The 20,322-nt window shown below is 34.2% G+C and overlaps 1 protein-coding gene and 1 pseudogene across 1 annotated transcript in view; one reads left to right on the top strand and one right to left on the bottom strand.

Moving 5' to 3' along the window:
* The first annotated feature begins 1,124 nt into the window (after positions 1-1,124).
* Positions 1,125-20,322, top strand: part of LOC133190841 (NAD-dependent protein deacylase sirtuin-6-like) — a 66,660-nt gene continuing 47,462 nt past the window's right edge. The window contains exon 1 of the mRNA XM_061326525.1: positions 1,125-1,333. Within this exon, the coding sequence (XP_061182509.1) occupies positions 1,213-1,333 (121 nt within the window). The 5' untranslated portion in view covers positions 1,125-1,212. The remainder of the gene's footprint in view (positions 1,334-20,322) is intronic.
* On the bottom strand, positions 8,243-10,210 carry LOC133190589 (zinc finger BED domain-containing protein 4-like; annotated as a pseudogene).

Raw genomic sequence — 20,322 nt, 5'->3', positions numbered from 1 at the left:
ATCATGGTGATTCCCACAAATTTATGAAAATTTACTTATTTCCTTCGATCCGATTTGGCGACTTTCTGTATCTATGATCAGTATTAATGTCAATAATGTTACCTGAAATTAGTTGTGGATTCTTTTCCGAAAAAGTTTTAAAGGTATTCCAATTTCTAAATTTTTCCTTTTAAGACATTTATATTAAAAAATTTTGGTCTCTAATAATGGACCAAAGCCCCCCCCCCCCCCCCCCCCACCTGCATATTCCTATTTCAACAGGATGCGGTTTAGCAAAATAACAATGTGCTTTAGAAAAATAAAATACCTAAACGTTTATGTTTTTGTTGAATAGCATGATACTTATTGCAATATTTTAACACTGATATACATGTTGTAATATTTTATGTTTTCATTCTGCCCGACATCTAAATATAACACAGCATTTCATGTGGTTAAACGAGTTTTCTAGTCGGGGACGTTTCCCGTTCTGTGAAGTTTGTGGGGAATTGCGCTTTTCTTCTGTCTGTATCTCAATGAAAAAAAGTTATCCAATGAAATAAAAACTAGTTATATATTGATTATTGCAACTACATATAAAATTTCATTCTCTATCAAGAGTTGCCTTCGCTACGCTCCCATCACCTCTGTTCAACGCTCGTTGTACAAGATTCTTGTACAAGTTTTAAATAGTGAAAATTTTGAAATTAAAATAGTAATTGAATAGTAATTATCGATAAAGATGATAATTTTTCATTTATTTTAAATCTATCATCCCTCAAAACGATTTATTTTCAAGTTTTTAGGGTATTCGAACTATTTTGCGGAGAGAAAAAAATTAACACTTAATTAAAAAATTGTTTTAGGGGGTAATAGATTAAAATAAATCCTATTTTCCGATGAAATATGATGAAAAACGATTATTATTATTATTATTATTATTATTATTACAACTTTTAATCATTTACAATATTTTTCAAGAATTTCGTATAGTGAGTGTTGACAGGTAGCGGGAACGACAACTCTGGATAGAGAATGAAAAGGACACAATAGAAATCCCCGGTCTATATTTATCCTGCGACGTATTACATATCTTCGCTACGGACTTAGGGATGTAAACACAGTATTTATGTCATTCAAATCGCTGACTTGTCTATGACAAGGAAAACTATTTTAGGCAGTGATGTTTGGTTAAATAATAATAGTCTGTGTTAACATTTACTTTACAAGAGCATGGCGAATAAGGACGTTTTTGGACGGTGTTGTCTCATTAACTGTAACAGAGACCCGATTCTGATCACGGACGGGCGTACTGATGTGAGAGCATACTGCGTCGATAAGAATGAACAAAAAGGTAGGCTTGCCTCTCTCATCTACCCTCTTTTCAAGTCCCATAGTTAATATGCTTAAGTTAAATATAAATGTTATATATATATATATATATATATATATATATATATATATATATATATATATATATATAAAGGTCTCTGTATATGTGATGTACAATTTTCCGGAAAGAAGCTGTTTGGGCATTTGATGCCGCGTACATATTCGTTTTAATTAAGATCTTCCGCTCCAGGCGGAAGACCTTCTACTGATTCTGATGGTTAAGATTATTAAGGTCTTCCGTCACAACGGAAGACCTTCTATTGATTCTGATGGTTAAGATTATTATTAGGGTCTTCCGTCTCCAACGGAAGACCCTTCTATTATTCTATTGTTTCTTTTTCACTTTTATTATTAGGGTCTTCCGTCTCCAACGGAAGACCCTTCTATTATTCTATTGTTTCTTTTTCACTTTTATTAGGGTCTTCCGTCTCCAACGGAAGACCCTTCTATTATTCTATTGTTTCTTTTTCACTTTTATTATTATTATTATTATTATTCTTTTTTTTTCTTTACAATTTTTGTGCAGAAGATTTCTCGGAGTTGGCTCGATCGATTTACTTGGAAATTTCAGGGAAGATGTATCTTTGTCTGAACCTTGTAAGTTTTTCTCATTTTTTTGAAATTCACTTCCGGTCGGAAGTTATCGCCCTTTAATCAAAATTCAGAGGACCTCCTTGTCTGCGATGGAACTCAAAAACGATTAAAGCTAGAGTGCTGAAATTTTCAGCGATGATAGAGGACATGTTGCCATTGATCACCTGGGTTTTCAAATTTTCCGGAAGTGCCTAGTATGGAAGCTCGGTAGGGGTCGAAATTTAGGAAACGAATCATGAGTGAATTTTAGAGACATTTCTTACGATATCTTTTTAACTATGAGTATTTTGTTAAAACATATTGAACAGAAATTGTGTAGAATTACAAGATCTTTCATATGATATCAAGGTAAAGGGGCTGACTCATCACATTAGGGGCCAAGAGGGGCCGAAGGTCTTTAATCAATAACTCTTTAACGATCAATATTTTGTAATGCATTACTGAAGCAAAAATGTTTATCCCAGCAATTTACAACTATATATTATGATATTCACATCATATGTTACATACTTAGGGGCCACAAGGGGCCAGAATGTTAAATCTTTGACGCTTTATATCTCAAAAGTGGGAAATATTTTGATAAGCAATATTGAACAAAAGATGTTCAAAATAATGTTTTAAACAATATGCAACCTTTAATTTTTTGCTAAAGGTCCCCATTAAGGAGTTGAAGGGCCGGCCCCTAAATACTTCCTTTGCAAATATCTCGGAAACGAAAAAGAATTTCTGACTAGTTCTTGAACAAAAAGTGTTCAAAATCATGAGAGCTTTAAAGTGATATGAAGAAAAAAGGGGCTGGACCCTCAAAATAAGGGCTGAGAGGGGCCGAAAGTCTTTGAACAATAACTTTTTAACGATCAATATTTTGTAATACATTACTGAAGCAAAGATGTTTATCTCAACAATATACAACTATATATAATGATATTCACATCATATGTTACATAATTAGGGACCATAAGGGGCCAGAATACTAAATCTTTGACGCTTTATATCTCAAAAGTGGGAAATATTTTGATAAGCAATATTGAACAAAAGATGTTCAAAATAATGTTCTAAACAATATGCAACCTTTTAATATTGGCTAAACATCCCCATTAAGGAGTTGAAGGGTCGGCCCCTAAATATTTCCTTTGCATATATCTCGGAAACGAAAAAGAATTTCTGAATAGTTGTTGAACAAAATGTGTTCAAAATTATAAGAGCTTTAAGGTGATATCAAGAAAAAGGGGCTGGCCCCTCAAAATCGGGGCCGATAGGGGCCGAAAGTCTTTCATCGTTAACTCTTTAACGATCGATATTTTGTAAAAATATTACTGCAGCAAAAATGTTTATCTGAGCAAACTACAAGTATATAGTATGTTATTCACATCACATGTTACATAATTAGGGGTCATGAGGGGCCGAAATACTAAATCTTTGACGCTTTATATCTCGAAGTGGGAAATATTTTGCTAACCAATATTGAATAAAAGATGTTCACAATAATGTTCTGAACAATATGTAACCTTTCAATTTTTGCTAAACGTCTCCATTAAGGAGTTGAAGGGCCGGCCCCTAAATATTTCTTTTGCATATATCTCGGAAACGAAAAAGAATTTCTGACTAGTTGTTGAACAAAAAGTGTTCCAAATCATAAGAGCTTTAAGGTGATATCAAGAAAAAGGGACTTGCCCCTCAAAATAAGGGCTTATAGGGGCCGAAAGTCTTTAATCAATAACTCTTTAACGATCAATATTTTGCAATTCATTACTGAAGCAAAAATGTTTATCTCAACAATTTCCAACTATATATTATAATATTCACATCACATGTTACATAATTAGGGGCCATAAGGGGCCCAGAAGGCCAAATCTTTAGCACTTTATATCTCGAAAGTGGGAAATGTTTTGATAAGCAATATAGAATAAAAGATGTTCAAAATTATGTTCTAAACAGTAAGTAACTTTTCAATTTCTGCTAAATGTCCCCATTTAGGAGTTGAAGGGCTGGCCCATAAATATATCTTTTGCATATATCTTGTAAACGAAGAAGAATTTCTGAATAGTTGTTGAAGAAAAAGTGTTCAAAATCATAAGAGCTTTAAAGTGGTTTGAAGAAAATGGGGTTGGCCCCTCAAAATAGGGGCCGAGAGGGGCCAAAATTCTTTAATCAATAACTATTTAATGATCAATATTTTGTAATATATTACTGAAGCGAAATAGTTCATCTTCACACTCTTTATCTATGAAACATCGTGTTTACATAATATCTTATGCAATAAGGGATAATTAGGGGTCAGATTGTATAATCTTTGGCGCAATAAATCTTGAAAAGGAAGAATATTTTGATTACCAATATTGTAACAAAAGACGTTCAAAATAATATTCTTAATAATATGCAATCTTTCAATTTTTGCTAGATGTCCCCATTTAGGACTCACAGTACCAACCAGACCCAACCTGACACCTAAGCAGTCCCAGAAAGCAGTCCCTGGGACTGCTCTGGGGCCGCTATGGGACTGCTCTAGAAAGCAGACCCAGCAGTCCCTGGGACTGCTTTCTGGGACTGCTTTGTTCACTCATGCGTAAAAAAGGTTCTGAGTGACATGATAGCTCCGCCCCCTTGTGTATTCTGAATTTGCAGTCTCCCTATTGTTGTTTTGTTTACTTTCAGCAGAGAGATGTTTAAGATAAAAAATAAAAAACAAGGATTTCTTACAAAATGTAACAAGTAGAGATAGATATACATGTAATTACTATATGTCTTCAGGGACTGTTAATTCACACCATTGTAGTCATCTAGAATTAATTTTTGAAAAATTAAGTAGTTAAAAAGGGAAGTCAGGAGATGATTTTTATCCCTTAAATTAAACTTTAATACAGGTGTTTGAAACAAAATTATCTGGGCCTATTTAATTAATTAATGCTATCAAATTATGTACTCAAAGTTTGCATTAGCACTATTTAAAAAAAACAAACATGTTATTACAGTAAGATATTCAGAAGGACATACTGTACTAGATTTTTTTAATTGAAAAAGCTAAAACCGTGCTTAAAAAAAGCGCATTCCATGCTATTTTTTACCGCCCTCATATAAAACCTAATAATTAATTTATTAAATGACCATGAAGTAAAATTATTCTACCATACTTCCGACATATAAGCAATGCGAACAAGTAACAACTTTCATGATTAGCAGAAAGTCAATGAATGGTATCGGTGTTACACATCACTGAACACGCTGGTCAACAATGACACTATTTTCAATCTATGAACTGCAAAAAATCTTTGTTTCAATAAATGTGTATAGATATATTTCGGGATCAATTAATTTTAAACATAATCTGAGGGTTCCTTTGCCGTACAGATGTACACTTAGATGTACACTTAAAACTGAGTGTTATTGATTTCTGTTACATAGAGAATCTAACGATAATCAAATTGGCAAGTCAGTGAAAATAATCATGACTGAAATATAATACTCGGCAAAATTTTACAAAGAATTTTTCAAAACCCCCAGTATTTTCCAGTAAGAAAAATACATTCAGAGTATAGTATGGAATCGGCCTTGCTCTATAATTATAAAATCTATTTAAACTAATTCTGATAGAAAAAAAATAATTCAAGTTTAATTTTTTAAAAAATAAATAAATATGGAAACCAATATCAATCACAGAAAATAAAGAAATTGATTTATTTGGGTGAAAAATAAATATATGACATAACTTTGTTTAAATAATCATATTATTAGTAGGTGTCTTCTTCGTTCAATATTTATTATTTGTTTCTCTACATGTACTGTAATTTTCCTGACAGGTCAGAAATGACTGTCACATAAGAATTGTAAATATTTGTTGTTACTGCTCAGAAAGAAATGCATCATCAATTTCCACTGCCTTTTATAGTAACATTGTTTATTGGTAATCTCATTTCTGAGTAAGCTCCGCCCATTTAATTAATTAACCCCGCCCACTGGGACTGCTGGGACTGCTTTCTGGGACCGCTGGGACTGCTTTCTGGGACCGCTCTGGGACCGCTTTAGCAGTCCCAGAAAGCAGTCCCTGGGACTGCTTTGTGTCAGGTTGGGTCTGGTTGGTACTGTAAAGGGAAGGCCCATAATATTTCTTTTGCATATATCTCGGAAACGAAAAAGAATTTCTGAATAGTTGTTGAACAAAAAGTGTTCAAAATCATGAGAGCTTTAAGATGATATCAAGAAAAAGGAGCTGACCACTCATATAAGGGACCAAGAAGTGTTTAATCTATAACTTTTTATTGATCAATATTTTGTTACACATTACTGAAGGAAAATTGTTTGTCTTAACAATTTATTTATATTACTATTTTTTAACGAAAATCTCAGTCAAAATTCTTATCTCATCTTATCGAAAAATCGGACGGAAGACCTACTCGTTGCTTGCAACGAGATCTCATCTAGTTCTTTTTTCTTTTCTTCTCCTTTCTAGACGCCAACTTTGAGGCCTCATATCTCGCTCATTTCTCAACGGATTTTGCTCAAATTTGCAGGGTTTATAGACGTTACAAAACTCTATCAGAATGCTGTCAAACATGTCAAAAATCCACTTCCGCTTTTGAGTTATCTCCCTTTAAATGAAAATTTAGGACTCTTCATTTCCGGATAAAGGCTCCGAGACTACAAAAGCTGGAGAAGAAATTCTACCAAATTTAAATAATAGAAGCATTGAAGTTGTGCACATCTATTTTTGTTTTTTGATTTCTGTGTTCAAAATGGCGCTAGATAGGGGTAAAAAATTAGAACGCCTAAAAGCGCGAAAATTTACATATATTCTCCTATGTATCTTTTAAACTAAAAATATTTTGTTAAGACATGTTGAATAAAAGTTGTGCACAATTTTAAGGTCTTTCATTTGACACCTCCAAAAAGGGGCTGGTCCCTTAAATTAGGGATCTAGGGTCCTTGAAAGTTTTCGTTTTATAACTCAAAAACGGTAAATATTTCGATATAGCTGTCGCTAAAAAAGTTGTTCTTTAACATATCATTGATCTCTTGAACTTGTTATTTTGTTCGAGTCTTTTTTAATAAATGAGCTAGAAGCTTGACCCATATACAGGTAACTAGTTTCATTAGACAAGTGAAGGTGAAATCTTTATGCGCATAACTGAAATAAACTTGCTATAAATGATAAACCTATCCAAAATAAATACTAATACTACTTTAAAATAAGTTTTTACGTGTTCTGTGGTTTCATTCCAAATTAATGAGTCACACATTTTCAATACGTCTCGGGGTTTGTTTTTGTTTATAATTACGTAACCGGCCATCCCCCGATCACGCGTGACCTAGATCCAGTGATCAGTGGCCATACACTAAACAAGCATTGCCGTTCTAAATCTATTTTGCAAACTCAACTATGTACGGATAATTTTTTTTTTAGTCAAATCGGATCTTTCAAATTATTTCATCTTATCTATGTTGGTCATGTTGGTGATATACTTATTAAATTATTGTGGCCGAAATTACAAGAGATCCATTGCGTGTGAACCAGCGACCTGCGTTCGTAAACAAAACATCTTTTCGTCGTTTAATGTTGAAACATACACTATATTAAATTTTAAAAAAAAGTTAGCAAAAAATAAATCAGTCTTTTACTGCATTTAACTGCGTTTCACATATACCCGGGTTTTCTGTTTGTTTACAATTATGTAACCTAATTATGTAGCCGAGGAAGCAGCTATTAGTGCTCATACACAAAACATTGTCGTTCTATATTCATTTTGCTGACACAATGATTTACGGAAAATTATTTTTTAAATCATACCGGATCATTCAATTAAATCATTTATTCTTATCTTAATTTGATTTAATTTAAATCCAAAACATTTTATTAAGGACGTATAAAGGTCCCCGATTTCATGAATCTTAATCTTTAAACTGCATACATGTATTTGATAAACGATTTATTTCTCAATTATGTGTTATTATGTGTTTAATTTCGGAGATTCATTGCGTGTGGTTAATTCTGCAGATAATTCTAACTTGACACCAGGGATGGGGTCAATTACATTGAAATGTAATTAATTAAATTACAATTACTTTACCTTTTTGGTCAATTAAATTACAATTACACTTACTCATTTTTAGACCATGTAATTAATTAAATTACAATTACTTTGCTAAAGTAATTAATTAAATTACAAATTACTTTTTGAAAATTTATTAAACACCACATGTATAATACATATATAACACCTGTCCGGGGGTGTAACTTCTTCCAAAACAATCCATTGTCACATAATTTACACTCACTTCCTCCTTACTTTAAATTCCCATTACATTTAATCATTAAAAGTTTTTCAAATGTAGTGTCATTTAGCCTGCACCTATCAGGGCGAAGAACTTTACCGGCCACACTAAACAGTCTTTCTACAGGAGCAGATGTTGCAAGAATTGTTAGGTACTTTTTGGCAAGCACTGATAGTAATGGATACATTTCAGAAGCCTTCTTCCAGTATTCAAGTGGGTTTTCATCCATTTGGATACACTCCTCAGCAAGATAGGCATTAACTTCATCAAAAGTTCCAGATTGGTGTTTCTTCCTCTTAGGAGTTGAAGGCATGAAATCAAAGAAATTTTCTTTTTTCTGGCGTTTGGGGGAAGGGGAACAAGATTTATCATCTTCAAGAACATCTGATGGGGCTTCTATCTTTGAAAGTTCAGTTTTCAAAAGTTTCACACATTCATCATATGCATCCTCACTGTCACACCATCTACATTTGAATCGTGGATCCAGTATTGCTGCCAGTTTGCTTGATTCATCCTTGACAAATCTTTCCAATCTTGAGTTCACAGAATCAGAGAGAGTGGACACCATTTTGAAGTTATAGTCGGTGGTAAGTTTAGACATCTGATGGCGAAGGCCAAGGGTAACAGGGATAGGAAGGGATCCTGTCACATGCTTCTCCCCTTGAACTAGGCTTGTGGCTCTCTCAAATGGCTCAAGTACATCACACAGTTCATTTAAAAGCTTTCGCTCATATGTACTTATCTTAGTTTTACATCCTATTTCATTTAACTTATCTTCAGGAATCTTCAACACAGAGCGTAACATAGCCAGTTCAGAGTTCCATCTTGTAGCATTTGCCTTCTGAAGACGGTTGAATCCTTCAAGTAGTTCACTTGCAGTGATAGATTTCTTTACGAATGACACTATACTTGAACATTTTGTGATAACATTTTTCAAATGCCCAGAGCATTCCTTCATACCATCCTTCACTACTAACTGTAAGCTGTGAGCATAACATCTTGTGTGCTTTGGCAAGCTGTCTTTGTTGGCATCATACGCATCATCAACCTCATCATCATCAGAATCATCATCAGAATCATCATTAGAATCCTCAACAATCTCTTCATGAATGAACCCTGGTATACTAAAGGCTTTGACCATATTTGTAGCATTGTCGCTAACGATTGAAACAATTTTGTCAGCTACATTATATGCTGAAATAGTTTCTTCATACTCAGTTCTAATGTTTTCTGCAGTGTCTTCCCCTAAACCTCTTGCAGCATAGCATAACTGAGACCATTGTCCAGTCCAGAATATAATGTCCTGTTATTCCCAAGAAACCCTTCATTTGGCGTGATGACCACATATCAATTGTTAAACAAATACTTTCGGCTTTCTTCAGTTGATGTTTTAAGTTATTTTGTACCTCAGTGGACTTTTCATGTAAAAGTTTTGTGGTTAGGTGTTTCCGACTAGGGATCTGATATTTTGAATCTAGTGTTTCCATAAAATTCTTGAAGTTTTCACTGTCGACAACTGAAACAGGTAAAAGATCTCCTGCTATGAACATTAAGAGAGCATTGGTAATTTGTTGTTGTTTGGGATCTGTAGGCTTGTACTTCCCTTGCTTGATAAAACTGCTTAATGTTTGCTGTTCTACTGGATCACTGTTTTCTTGAATCAGTATATCTCTATGCTTTCTCTATAAAAGAAATTTAAACAAGATTAATTATAACTATATCTTTAAGTAATTTGAATAAATTGGTTAAATGACAACAATTTGAATAAATTGGTTAAATGAGAGAAATATCAGCAAATCTTATAAATTTCTAATTAATTTAATTAAGAATTAATTACCTTCATGTGGGTTACAAAGTTGGAGGTCACTTTCATATTTCCTGATATGTATGAGGAACAAAGGAAACATTTTGCTCTAAAATTGCCGCTTCCACAATTACTAGGAACTTCAAAATATTGAAACACACCATTGTTGGACATACTGGTTGTACATTCAAATATGATATGGCTTTGAGAATTGTTTGTACAGCAATTATATGTCCTGGGGCTTTAAGAGCCACACAGGTAAATTAAGTTCACCTGGGTAGTCTATTGTTCATTGAGTGGTCATCATCTTAAAAAAACACTTTTTACATGTACATAGTTTACACACACTTGAAGAGAGAAAGAGAAAGAAAAAACAGGGAGAGAGAGAAAATAAATGTTAACAAAAATGAATATCAAATATTCTTTATAAAAGTATATCTTCAAATATACTTTTACTTGTTTTAAATGTACTTGTAGGTTTGTTGAATCTGATTTATTGGAATTTAACAAATTTGAGAAACACCAGATTTCTTCTCAATTCTTGATTTAACAAATATTATGGAAATGTAATTGAAAGTAATTCAAAATGTAATTGAAATTACATGGCATTTTCATTGTGTAATTAATTAAATTACAATTACTTGTAATTGAAAAATTCCTCAATTACAAATTACATCCCATTACTTCGAAAAATGTAATTAATTACAGCCAATTACAATTACTTTTTTCAATTACCCCATCCCTGCTTGACACACAAGGTTTGTAGACAAAGAATTCAAAAGAGATATATTTTGAAAACAATAAGACGCATTGCTAAACACTTCTACATTATTTTCTTTTTAAAATGGCTATCTTTATGATTACACCAACTTTTAACATGCTATGTGAAAAACTCTGTCGAGTATAGTTTTGTAACTCCAGCATATTGCATTTCTATTTGATTGTTAGATTCTATCGCAGTCTTACTATCCCTGGATTGTTTTGTTTTGTTTTGTTTTTTGGCATGAACTATATTCAATGCCTTAGCAAATAAATAGCTGATAACTTTTAGACTTAGTTACATCTTTAATGAAGCTAAAAGCAGGCGACACATGCGTTCCTGGGAACACTCTAGTTCTTTAAGAAATCAGCAAAGATAATTAAGCAGAGATTTTTGATGAATAAAATGGGTTTTTTAACCTTTTTTTTATAACGCTGACTATATATACATGAATGGTCTGCGTTGTAAAACATGATGTGATAGGGTAACGTAATGCACCTTGTACACGTACTCAAAGATGCCGACGTTTTTCAATATCGAAATTGGACATAAAACATATATACAATAAAATTTGAAGCCAGCGAGTTAAAAGTAATAAATTACAACTATATGGAAACAAAATGAAAAAAACATGTGTAAACTTGTCAAGTTGGAAACACTCAGAATGGGTATTGTTGGTATCATACAGACTGTGTCATGGCCTTGACTCAAGTTCAACGTCACTAAGAACAAGATGCTTTTACTGGATGTGTGGTCTGAAAGAACAGGAGTTAACTTGTCAAGTCGGTAACACAGATAGGTTTGCGTCATAACCAGAGTGTGTCATGGGTTGACGCAAGGTCATCTGGGCAAGTTCAAGGTCACGAAATAGAAAGTGTACATTATTTTATTGTCTTTCTACTGGCGAAGCATTGCAAGTTGATAGTCCCTTAAAAGATTATTTATCATCTTAGAATATGGCATGACCTTGACTCAAGGTCACTGCTCCAACGGAAGACCTATTCGTTGCTCTGCAACGAGCTCGGCTCTAGTTCTTATTATTCTTTTTTTTTCCTAGACGCCAACTTTGAGACCTCATATCTTGCTCATTTCTCAACGGATTTTGCTCAAATTTGCAGGGTTTAAAGACGTTACAAAATTCTATCAGAATGCTGTCAAACATTTCAAAAACCCACTTCCGCTTTTGGGTTATCTCCCTTTAAATGAAAATTTAGGAGGCTTCATTTCCAGACAAAGGCTCAGAGACTACTGAAGCTGGAGTAGAAATTCTACCGAATTTAAATAATAGAAGCACTGAAGTTGTGCACATCGGTTTTTGTTTTTCAATTTCTGTATTCAAAATGGCGCTAGAGAGGGGTCAAAAATTAGAACGCCAAAAAGAGCGAAAATTTACACATATTTTCCATTTTATCTTCTAAACTAAAAATATTTTGATAAAACATGTAGAATAAAAGTTGTGCACAATTTTAAGGCCTTTCATTTGAGACCCCTAAAAAGGGTCTGGCCCCTAAAATTAGGGATCTGGGGCCCTTTAAACTTTTTGCTTTATAACTCAAAAACGGTAAATATTTCGAAATAGCTGCCGTAATTAAAGTTGTTATTTAACATCTTATTGATCTCAAGAAAATGTTATTTTGTTTGAGTCTTGTGTTCTAAATGAGCTAGAAGCATAACACATATACAGGTAAGTGTTTTCATTCAGCAAGTAAACAAGAGCTCTTCATGCGTGTAATTAAAATAAACTTACTATAAATAATAAACCTTGCTATATTAGATGTTAATATTCTTTAGAATCAGGTTTTTGAAGTATTTTGTGCTTTATTTCCAAATTATTTACTGACAACTTTCCCTTTTATTTCGTTTGTTTTCAAATTTGGATAAACCAGTCTACTAAACAGGGGAAAAAAGATAACCTTTTCTTCTTATCATATAAAAACAAACAATAAAGTTAGAAAATAAAACAAAACTTTAAACATAGACTATTTACAGTCATTAAGTACACGCCTTTTACATTCACCTCGTGTGTTTACAATTATGTAACCCCTCCCTCGATAGCGCATGGCAAAGGAGGTCAGCGAGGATCAATCGGCGTGTGAACCAGCGACCTAAGGTCATACACAAAACAAACCATAGAATGGCCATTCCAAATACATTTTAACTAAGTGATGAGTGGATAAATATGTTGAATCTTTCAGATTATTTAATATCTTTGATTAAGTCGCTAGTACATTTCGATTTATATTTTATTCGCTGAATTACAAGAAAGTTGCATATTTATTCTTATAAACATTGCATTGTTGAGATAATTGCGCTTTGTGGAAAATAACTTTAAAATCATTTCGAATCTTTCATATGATTCCGTCTTACTGTTTAATTATCACTCGCTCGTTTTAATCAGCTAGTCTTAAGTGCCTTTCACTTATTCACTTCAAATTCAATGCATTTTGAATGCCGAAAAGACCACTTTCTTTGCGTATTAAAGAAACAGTTTATTTATCTCTCTTATGTTATTATTTAACGAGTTGCTATTTCTTTCATGAACATTAAACAGGATGTATATAATTAAAAACGATAATTGTATGTAGAGGTCACATTTTTAATTGTCAGGAAAATCGAAAATAAAATTAAGTACTTTTGAGTTTGTATTATTTTCTTCCTAGCTTACAATATTATTGCATACAACGTCGAATGAATTTTACCCGTAAAAAGTGTACCAAAAAAGAACCCTTCCTATGCAGTTTTCTTTGGGAATCAATTGGCTTAGATAGTCTACTCCGACATGTGTTGACAAAACTCACGCAATGAGAAGCCATACATTTCAAACTTGTGACCTCTTGGTCAGTGCATGTGAAGATTACGCATGGCAATTAGTGTCTGGAAAACGAAGTATGTTTTATAAGTTATTTGACAGGTTAAGATTTGTTCTCATTCCAAATTAAATACAAACACAAACCCTTTATTTTCTTTGTTATTTTATACCGTCAGTTATATCAGATAGATTGTTTTAAAAACGTGTTGTTTAGGAAGATTAATCTTATGCATTTGTTTTATTTCATCTAATAAATTGAATTTACCCTTGACACAAATTATTGGGACATGCATGTAAGTACGCGTAAATGAGATTTAATTTGTTTATGCGGAAGAGCGCCCAAAATAAATACACTTCGAACTCTGGAATTTCCCTATTTTACTGTTTAAATCATAGGTCCACTCAGCTGACGAGTTGTTTTAATAACGGTAATAAATTATATTCAAGTCCTGGCCAGCGATCGTTACGGTTGGTGACATTGCAATTAAACAGGTCGATACTTAGGTACTAAGATACTAATGGGTGTATATATTTTCACCTAATATGTTTTCATTGAGTGTTTTCATAAGAAGTAAATTGCTGGAGGATATCATGTTCTCCCTGATCACATCGATAGCGTGTAGAAACAGCGGTATATGAACACACGCTTTTGTGTACAAAGCAAACGTGTAAACCAAAAGGATGGGGAAAAAACGACGAAATAAAAACATTTCTCTATTAACTGAAATTATTGTCTTTAGACAGATAAAAATAAATGATTATCCGCCTGAGAACATGTGAAATATACCCAAATACAATGTAACGAAGGATTTTGGGTTTAATCCCGAGTACACAATTATAACAATGATGTGTACATGTACATGCAGAATACCTCTTTTTTATCCTTCGTCCATGTGTTCCTCCTTAACGGAAAAAATTATCAGTAAATTATATTATACCGAACGAGGTTGAAAAATGCCGAACTTTATTTCTTAAAATTAACAGCAATTATCCGACTTTTCTCATATCACTGTAAAAATGCCGTAAAAACTAAAACCGTCTGGTTTGACTTTGTCAACGCGTTTTAGATCGGGTTTGAGATTTTTATTAAATGTCTGATTTCGCTTATTCTGCAAGTCCGTATAATGAAAGAAAACACTGACAGATTTAGAGGAGGTTCAGGGGGCCTGCCCCCACTGGCGGATTTAAGTGGGACTTGGGGGCGCACGCCCCCCCCCCCCCCTAAAATTTTCAAAATATGACATGACTAATATTAATAATGCCATACTTTGGTTTTATAATTAATGGTCAATTAAAAAATGGTAATTTTATTTTATGACCAAGTATCGGTTTTCTTAAAAATCAAGTCTGAAAACCTTGCATTCCCTAGGCTATGAATATTATCTCATAATTATTCAAAGCGGAAAACGTCTCCCGATTTCGTTTGAAGGGTAGACAGCACTTGTCAATTTCCTATGATGATGCAAAGAAAAATACTGCAATATTTAAAGGCTGGTCGAAGGTAAATAACATTCGGCAAACCTCGGCTGATTCCGTCACCTTCATCCAGATGAGGTACGAATCGGCCGAGGTGTGCCGAGTGAGGTAAATAAATGAATTTAAAATCAGAAGGTCTACGTTACAAACCTATCCACTGATTGATGTATTTATTTATCAAATGGTATAACTATGCAGTAATTTACTTACATAGATACAAGACTTTTTTTTAACATCAGGATATAGGTTAGGATGGTCACAAACGAGTGTAACTTCGACCACCTGGTTAATTTCGACTGTTCATAAATACCTTAAAATAATTTGTTTATAACCCATTATAGTGTACACACATCTATTTTATGCAGAAAGAAAATGCATTCTTCATATACAAATCAATGTTGATAATAATAGGCGAAATTTATTTCTTTACTGGAAAATTACATCCAAGAAGAAACTTTATCGCCCAAAAAATTACGGACGAGTATTTTTAAACCATTGCGGGGAATTATCAGTTTATCAATATACAGAAAGACACAGTGGATATTCCTGGCGTGAAATTTATCAACTATGTTTAAATTTGCAACTTAAATTCATACCTTTTAAATTTATAGTATTTAGTTTTTACAAATAAAATGCAAATCAGCTGAACAGAAATCGGCCGAAGTTACCTTTGCATGAATACGGCGTCAGCAGGTAACTCAGTTCGACCAATGAAAATGACGCAATGCTATTTGTTACCAGAAAAAAATCATGACCACCATCCGTATAAAAAAAAGTATTAGGATAAGTATTATGTACAAGAATACTCCGTAGAAACTAGTTCTATAACCGTGAAAAAATCATCTGTTTGTTTACATGCGGTTTAGATGCCTGCGCATATATATATTTGTAGCATGCCTTGATAAATCGGTAAATTAGTTTCTAGGCACCTGGTGCACTTAATGTCTTCAAATTAGGTACATTTTGAAAATTGCTTTTTTTTCTTTTTGTCAGCATTTTTTCACAATCTTTTATGTTTTACAACAGAATAATTTAAATTAATTTTTATGTATTTTTTTTAAATTAGAGATGACGCGAATAATTTCATTTATATTTGCACATCGATCGAAAATACCCCGTGTGCAGTTGAAGTTACCCAGCACACATATCTTGTAAATTGAACACATTTATTTTATATCATGACGAATAATACATATAACACAATGTAATCTGAACAATAAAAGGTATTCCGAAGGAAAAATAATCCAGTAAATGTTGAGCGTAATACATGTAATAGGCAGTGACATACTTGAACAAATCTAAATATAAAAAAATAATCGGTCGAAATTACACCACCCTACCCTACAGTGTATCTGTCATATATGTATAATACTTATAAAAACAAACGTTGCAATATTTAATTTTTCAATATTCAGATATTCTTTGTGTATCATTGTGCTTCGTTTATTTCATACTGCTATAAAGGGAACTGCACGTTACAGCGTGTTTGTTTATATTGTTTCGTTGGCTGCGGTGGAGATACATGTGTAGGTCAGTGAATGGAATTTAAAAAAAACAACAACACTTTTTGGAATAACATTAGAGTTACAAACAAATATCAAGTTGAACTAGCATCCTTGCTGAAATAATAATGATTCAGAACGACTTCTGACATACACGAAGTTCGGAGATACACAAAGTTTCTGCTTTCTCAAGAGTAAATTTGAAATAAAAATTTTCAAATGATTAATAAATTTGTACATTATTCTTAAGCAGACGTGAAATTCCTACAAAGACTTTAGAGTATTGTAAGTTACAAACTTAATGCATATCTTATAGGCTTTTGTGTAAAGGAAGTAATCAATACAACTATTTTTGTTTCTGGTTTTACTGACTCTTAAAATTCACGAAAACCCAGGAGCTTCCGAGGGCTTCGCGCCCTAGGCCACCACCAGGGCTTCGCCCTGGACCCACTGGGGGCCTTAAGGCGGCCCCCAGACCCCCTGCCTGAACGAAGTTATCCACGCCCCCACCCCCCATCACAAATCCTATGTCCGCCCATGGCCCCCTTTTGTATCCAAAATATACACAAGATTTAATAAATCAATTTATAATGTGGCTTTGGGCCCCTACCTCGACACAAAACTGGTCGGGCCCCCTTTTCAAGATTCCTGTTTCCGCCACTGAAAAAGAATGTGTTGTTCTCTTTGATGTCGATATCTGAATTATGTTTTATTTAAACACATAGTCTAATATATCATGGGCGCCAATAATAGGACGATTATTTGTTTTTTAAAATAAAGTGGTTCTTACAGATGTTAAAAAACCTTATAAACGGCTAAATAATTATTTAATTCATCTACAACAAATGTTAGTTTAGTTCTTTGCTTTCATAATCTAACTTTTTTATAAATTAACACGAAAGTCGTGCGATCGTATACAAATACTCAGAAGCAATCTTTCATATTTAATGAACGTATAGGTGAATAAATTTCCTCTCATCACTATACGTAAACCCCCATCCTCGAAATAAATAGAATGTTTTCCTTCGCAGTCGGTTGGTTTTACCAGGTACATGTCAGTACAAGTGAGGATGGAGCTTTATAGAAGCAGGTGATGAATTCCGAGAGAAAGGCACTGCCTATTTTATATACATGTACATTCTTAGGGACCTAGTTTTCTGAACCGATCTCACTGTTATTCAGAGACCTAGCTAGAAATTCTCTCTCTCTCTCTCTCTCTCTCTTTGAAATGCAGGCCCGTCGATTGTAAAAAAAAAAAAAGACAAAATAATTTCAATTTTTAATAAGTATCTCATCTCCCAAGCCAAAGACCCAAGTAAGCTTTTGCTGTTCATAATTCTTCATCTTTGTTTGCTATATTGGTGTATATAAGCATTATCGTCGTTGTTGTTCTAAAGCTACTCGTAAATTTTTCTCATTTTTATCTTATCAAGAACCACTGGACCATAACAACGAAAATTAACACAGAATATTTTTGGTAAAGTTTTGTTCAAATGAAGGGTCACATCCTCTTTTAACGGATACATGTAGAAAAAATTAGATGGGGTCCAGGCGCAGATCAAGGAATTTTTTTCCACGGAGGGGGGAGGGGAGGGGATCCCAATAAAAAAAAAATTCAACCCAGAAATTTCTTGACGAGCCAAAAAAAAGAAACTCTTTTCCCAAACGTGAAAAACCTATTTCGTGTGTGTGTTTGTGTGTGTGTATGGGGGAGGGGGGGGGGTCGTTGAATTTTAAAGCTTCATACCTAAGACTTTTCATACCATTTTAACTCAGATCCGCGTTTTCGAGGAAGGGTCCGTGTTTTATAAGGGGGGGGGGGCATGGTCAGTTTTACTTGTTAGCTCACCTGAGCTGAAAGCTCAAGTGAGCTTTTCTGATCACCCGTTGTCCGTCGTCCGTCCGTCTGTCTGTCCGTCCGTCCGTCTGTAAACTTTTCACATTTTCAACTTCTTCTCAAGAACCACTGGGCCAATTTTAACCAAACTTGGTACAAAGTATCCTTGGGGGAAGGGGAGTTCAAATTTTTAAAATAAAGGACCAAGTCCTCTTACAAGGGGAGATAATCAAGAAAAGACAAAAATAGGGTGGGGTCATTAAAAAATCTTCTCAAGAACCACTGGGCCAGAAAAGCTGAAACTTACGTGGAAGCATCCTGGGATAGTGAAAATTCTAAATTGTTAAAGTCATGACCCCCGGGGGTAGGGCGGGGCCACAATAGGGAATCCAAGTTTTACATTGAAATATATAGGAAAAATCTTTAAAAATCTTCTTCTCAAGAACCACTGGGCCAGAAAAGCTGAAACTTATGTGGAAGCATCCTGGGGTAGTGTAGATTCTAAATTGTTCAAATCATGACCCCTGGGGGTAGGGCGAGGCCACAATAGGGAATACAAGTTTTACGTAGAAATATATAGGAAAAATCTTTAAAAATCTTCTTCTCAAGAACCACTGAGCCAGAAAAGCTGAAACTTTTTTTGAAAGCATCCTGGGGTAGTGTAGATTCTAAATTGTTCAAATCATGACCCCCGGGGGTAGGGCGTGGCCACAATAGGAAATACAAGTTTTACATTGAAATATATAGGAAAAATCTTTAAAAATCTTCTTCTCAAGAACCACTGGGCCATAAAAGCTGAAACTTATGTGGAAGCATCCTGGGGTAGTGTAGATTCTAAATTGTTCAAATCATGACCCCCGGGGGTAGGGCGAGGCCACAATAGGGAATACAAGTTTTACATTGAAATATATAGGAAAAATCTTTAAAAATCTTCTTCTCAAGAACCACTGAGCCAGAAAAGCTGAAACTTATGTGGAAGCATCCTCAAGTAGTGTAGACTCTAAATTGTTCAAATCATGACCCCGGGGATAGGGCGGGGCCACAATAGGGGGGATCTCAAGTTTTACATTGAAATATATAGGAAAAATCTTCTCAAAAACCACTGGACCAGAAAAACTGAAACTTATGTGGAAGCATCCTGGGGTAGTGTAGATTCTAAATTGTTCAAATCATGGCCCCTGGGGGTAGGGTGGGGCCACAATAGGTATTACAAGGGGGGAAGTCTGGTAATGAACAGCATGGCCAAAGTTACCCAGGTGAGCGATGTGGCCCATGGGCCTCCTGTTTAGTATATACATTTAACTGCCCCCAACCCCCTCTAGATCCGCGCATGGGGTCATTTGAAAATAGTATTCTCAAGAATCCCTGAACTAGAATGAGAAAATTTCCAACATAGCATACATTCATATTTTTTTTTCAAATATTGATTCCAGGGAGAAGGTTTGGGCCGGAAAGAGTGTTCATAATTTAACAAAGGAATTTATATATCCCCCCAAACGAAGTGTGTGGGTTTGGGGTGGGGGTGTTTTGAGTCTTTTGGAATCACACTGTCCGTCTGCCTAGCTGTCCGTTTGTACGTGATAGTTCGCCAAGGATATTATAACTTTGTTATGAAGAAACTGGAAGGTCATACTTGGTACAAAGATTACTAATGATCCGAAGGTGTGTCATGGTTTTGATCCAACATCATTCCAGCAAGTTCAAGGTCATTGGAAAAAAATAGCAAGCATCATACTTGATACAGAAATTGCTTATGACAAAATTAAAGGGTTTGACACGACTTTCATCCAAGGTCATTCCTGTAAGTTCAAGGTCACTGACAGAAAACTGTAAGATTACTGTATGTGTCTTTTGAAGCTCATACTTGGAACAAAGATTGCTTATGATCCACCGGTTTGAGAT

The sequence above is a fragment of the Saccostrea echinata genome, unplaced genomic scaffold (genome assembly GCF_033153115.1).
Source record: "Saccostrea echinata isolate AGI-Se365-2 ecotype Australia unplaced genomic scaffold, CSIRO_AGI_Sech_v1 ptg000022l, whole genome shotgun sequence".
Taxonomy (NCBI): Eukaryota; Metazoa; Mollusca; class Bivalvia; order Ostreida; family Ostreidae; genus Saccostrea; species Saccostrea echinata.
The sequence above is the reverse complement of the archived record's forward strand: the minus strand, read 5'-3'. Positions and strand labels throughout refer to the sequence as shown.